Consider the following 3,970-nt stretch of genomic DNA (forward strand, 5'->3'; position numbering starts at 1 on the left):
CAACAAGGAACAAGCAATAACACAGTATTATGGTTTGTATACAAACTCGTGTGCCGGGTTAAAACACTGTCTTCTCATTAAGAGATAATACACAACCACAATAACCTCTGAAGTAGTGATGTGGAAGAAAATTAAGAAAGAATATAGAAAAAACATAATTACAGCATACTTTGGGATGCCTCCTACCTTTTGTTGTAGGAAAAGCATTTATTGTATGAACACCACGTTTTCAAATGAAGTGTCAATTTTATACTCATAGTTTAAAATAGTTTGCTGTGCTGTGTGGTAATCTCTTTTCATTCTCTCTTATCAGCAGAGCTCAAAGCCCTGGAGGAAACGATGAGCTGTGGTTTATTGGTGGGGACAGAAAAACCGCTCTGTCTCGTTGGGTTTGTTCCAGGACACTGAGCCAATAAGAAGCCTTCGTCTTCTGTGGTCGGTGCTGCCCCACAGATAAAACCTCCTTGTTCTGCAGTCTATTCATCCCCGGGGTCGGGGATATAATGTGACACATCTCAATTCTTGACCGAGTTGAAAGATTCACATGGAGCCCACCACGCAGCGGTGCCACACAGCACTTTGTCTCTCTGTCTACGTCATTACCTTTGTGCTGGGCTTCCCGGCCAATGTTTTGGCTTTCTACACTTTTTGTAAGAAAGTAAGGCAGAAACCCACCCCGATTGACATCCTGCTCCTCAACCTGACCATTTCCGACCTCCTCTTTCTCATCTTCCTGCCCTTCAAGATGCAGGAAGCAATGAACGGCATGATTTGGAACATGCCCTATGCCCTCTGTCCGCTGTCTGGCTTTATCTTCTACATGACCATCTACAACAGCACCTTTTTCCTCACTGCTGTCAGTGTAGAGCGCTACTTGGGTGTGGCTTTCCCCATTCGGCACACTCTGAAGCGGCGACCTGTGTATGCTGTAGCTGCCAGCATTTTCTTCTGGATTTTCTCCACCGCCCAACTTAGTATCGTGTTTATCATGCCCTTTATTGGCCAAAGTAACTCTGCAGTCCCCACTGAACACCTCAACGCCTCAGCTCACCCTAGCAGCGATAGCAGAAAACTATGCTATGAGAACTTCACCGAGTCTCAGCTGAAGGTCCTCCTGCCTGTGCGCCTGGAGCTTTGTGTGGTGCTTTTCTGCATCCCTTTCCTGATTTCTAGTTTTTGCTACATCAACTTCATCAGAATTCTCTCAAAGCTGCAACACATTGACCGGCGCCGGCGCATCCGAGCCATGGGCATGGCTTTGGGAACCCTGGTGGTGTTTGCTCTATGTTTTGGACCCTACAACGTCTCACACATCGTTGGTTTTATAAACAAGAAAAGTCCAGCGTGGAGAGACACGGCCCTGCTGTGCAGCACCTTCAATGCCTGTCTAGACCCTCTTATTTTCTACTTTTCTTCCTCTGCTGTGAGAGGGACTGTGGGTAGTGTGATTGAAGGGGTTAAAAGCCGTCTCCAGAGGTGCATGTCTTGTCACCTGCTCCAGGCCTTGTGCGGGGGAATTACCAAGACTGCACAAGATAAGGAACACACGCAAGAGGAGATCAATGCTATCTGAGCTGACAGAAAGGGACCTGTAAGCGGCTGCCTTTACTGTTGTCTTATTTCTTCATCCCAGGGAGCAGAAAATTAATGCCATGTTAATGTTTATACATGTGAGAAAATGACTTTGCTTTATACAGTGAAGTGTATTTTTGTTTGATGAGATTCCTTTTTGGAAATGAGACAAGACAGGTAACCTTCAGTCTTCCTAAGCACGCCATGCCAATTCTTTATGCAGCGCATCGGGTAAAACCTCAGAGACAGCCTACTTTGAACTGTCACCAGGACATAACAACATTTCTCGCACAGTGTAACAGAAGTACAGAGACCCTTAAATGCAGGCAGGTGTTGTGGAGCATCGCAGCAGAGACTGTAACAAAATGAATATCTAAGCAACAGAGTTGCACGTCATCTCTCCGCAGCTACAGATTAAATGTTCCAACCAACATCCTTAGTCGTGACAGGATATTGTTTGCAACAATACGGTCATTATGTGTTAAGCAGTGGTGGTTGAAGAAGAAGTAGCAGAAGAAAGAGAAAATGCGTGGCATCTTCATGCATATACAAGCATGCTGAAAACAGAGAGCAGTTCGCTTTGTAATTGTACATATGTTTAAATTTGTAATGTTTTTTGCATGATGATGGCTGTTCTTATATTTATATGGGATATATGAAGAAAGAGAGATGTATGAATGTACACATATATATGCATAACGGGGTTGTAATAATATAATAACACGTAAATAAAGCTTATTTTCATATTCAAATAAGATTATACATTTTGCATGATGTCTGACTCATGCATTATTTTGTAAAGACACCACGCCAGCAGGTGTAAACAGTGTTTGTGTGGACACACACGTGTGAGTGTAATGACGGGAAAAGGAAGAAAGGACTGATGGAAGCAAAAGCAAACCGCACAAACATTATTTTCATAAACGAACTGTACAATAATAAATTGAGTTAATCAATAACCTCAACATGGGCAGCAGCCAGGTACAAGGTGATTGTGTGCGTATGAGTGAGCGGAAGAAAAGAGATAAGGACTAATTTGTTTTGGAAAGAAGGGGGATGAGAAATATGAAAAATGCCCGTAAAGACCGCCTGCATCAAGTGATCAACAGTTGCCATCGGCAGCTCAGTGATATCATATGTAAATGTTTTTATGCACATTTTATGTATTTACACATAAAAGCAGGATGAGTAATAGAAAGCTTACTGAGCTGCCTCTTTGATTTTTGATGTCACTAATCTGATTATACTGAAGATCCATCAGCTCACTCAGCTGTTCAACGTTCATCATTTCTTCCAGTATTTGTTTTTTTAAATTCTTGGCAGTGTGGGCTGGCCTAAATTTAAAATGAACTTCCTCCAAAAAGTGAATCAAGATCTCACCCCACACGCTGCAAACATAAACAATGCTATCACACAAGCAAGCGCTGGCATCGGCTGTAATCCTATTTAGCGAGGATTAGGCCTGCACAGAGGTTGAGTCGATCACTGTATCTGTTTGACAGGTGGATCGCGCATGAATCATTCATTTTGACAAACAGACCCCAGCGAATGACTAAGACGTGTGGGTTAACAGCCATCGACACGACGAACAAACCCAAAAATCTGCGAGTCAGCATGCCATAGGATAAAAAGTTACAGGGATGAGTCACTTGTACACATCAGCGATTACAGATTATACACTATGAAAGAGCACAGCAGAATATGCATACATACAGATGTGGTTTAAAATCTGGTGAATTTTTCACATGGAAAAGTGAGATGGACCTATGCACATCATTCACTGATAATTGTTTTTTCTTTTCCTGATGAGTTGAATGTTGTTTGTAAAAGGTTGGTCTGATGAGAAGAGCTCAGCTGAACAGCCGACAATCCTTTCTCCTTTTTCATTTTGTCTTTCCTGGAACACAATATTTGGTTATTGCATCACTGTTGACTTTTCCTTAATGATGTGTGATAAGTTACAGGGATAAAACAATAAGAAAATCAGCCTTGTGTGTGTGTGTGTGCTTATGTGTGTTTGTCAAAGGTTGAAGAACACAGTACTCACGTGGCAGATTTCATTTTCCCTTCGCCCAGATATTTCTGACTGCTGTGTGGCACAAGATTGAGAAAATTGATGATCACAAAAATTATTATTATTTTTTTTAACAACTACATGCAATTCTAGCTAAACAGAATTAATCTTACCATTCAATAAAAAACAAACGGCCGTTGCAGAGAGGAAACACATCTTTGCAATGTTCAAGTATAAAATCAGCTCATTGGGTGGGGCATCTGTAAAAAAAAAAGAAGAAGAAAATAAACACTGATTAGCACCGACTTATCATGTTATTGAGCGTGACAGAATTAAATCAAGGAGGTCGAGCTGGCTTTGGCTGACGGACCATCTCCTCCTCCC

General features: G+C 42.0%; 1 protein-coding gene across 1 annotated transcript; it reads left to right on the forward strand.

Annotated features, from left to right (window-relative positions):
* The first annotated feature begins 330 nt into the window (after positions 1–330).
* Positions 331–1,634, forward strand: LOC102789599 (free fatty acid receptor 2-like). Its single transcript, XM_006791717.3, has one exon. The coding sequence runs from the start codon at positions 545–547 to the stop codon at positions 1,571–1,573; it is 1,029 nt and encodes a 342-aa protein (XP_006791780.1). The 5' UTR covers positions 331–544; the 3' UTR covers positions 1,574–1,634.
* The last annotated feature ends 2,336 nt before the right edge of the window (positions 1,635–3,970 follow it).

The sequence above is a fragment of the Neolamprologus brichardi genome, chromosome 11 (genome assembly GCF_056152115.1).
Source record: "Neolamprologus brichardi isolate AB-2024 chromosome 11, ASM5615211v1, whole genome shotgun sequence".
In the NCBI taxonomy this organism is placed as follows: domain Eukaryota; kingdom Metazoa; phylum Chordata; class Actinopteri; order Cichliformes; family Cichlidae; genus Neolamprologus; species Neolamprologus brichardi.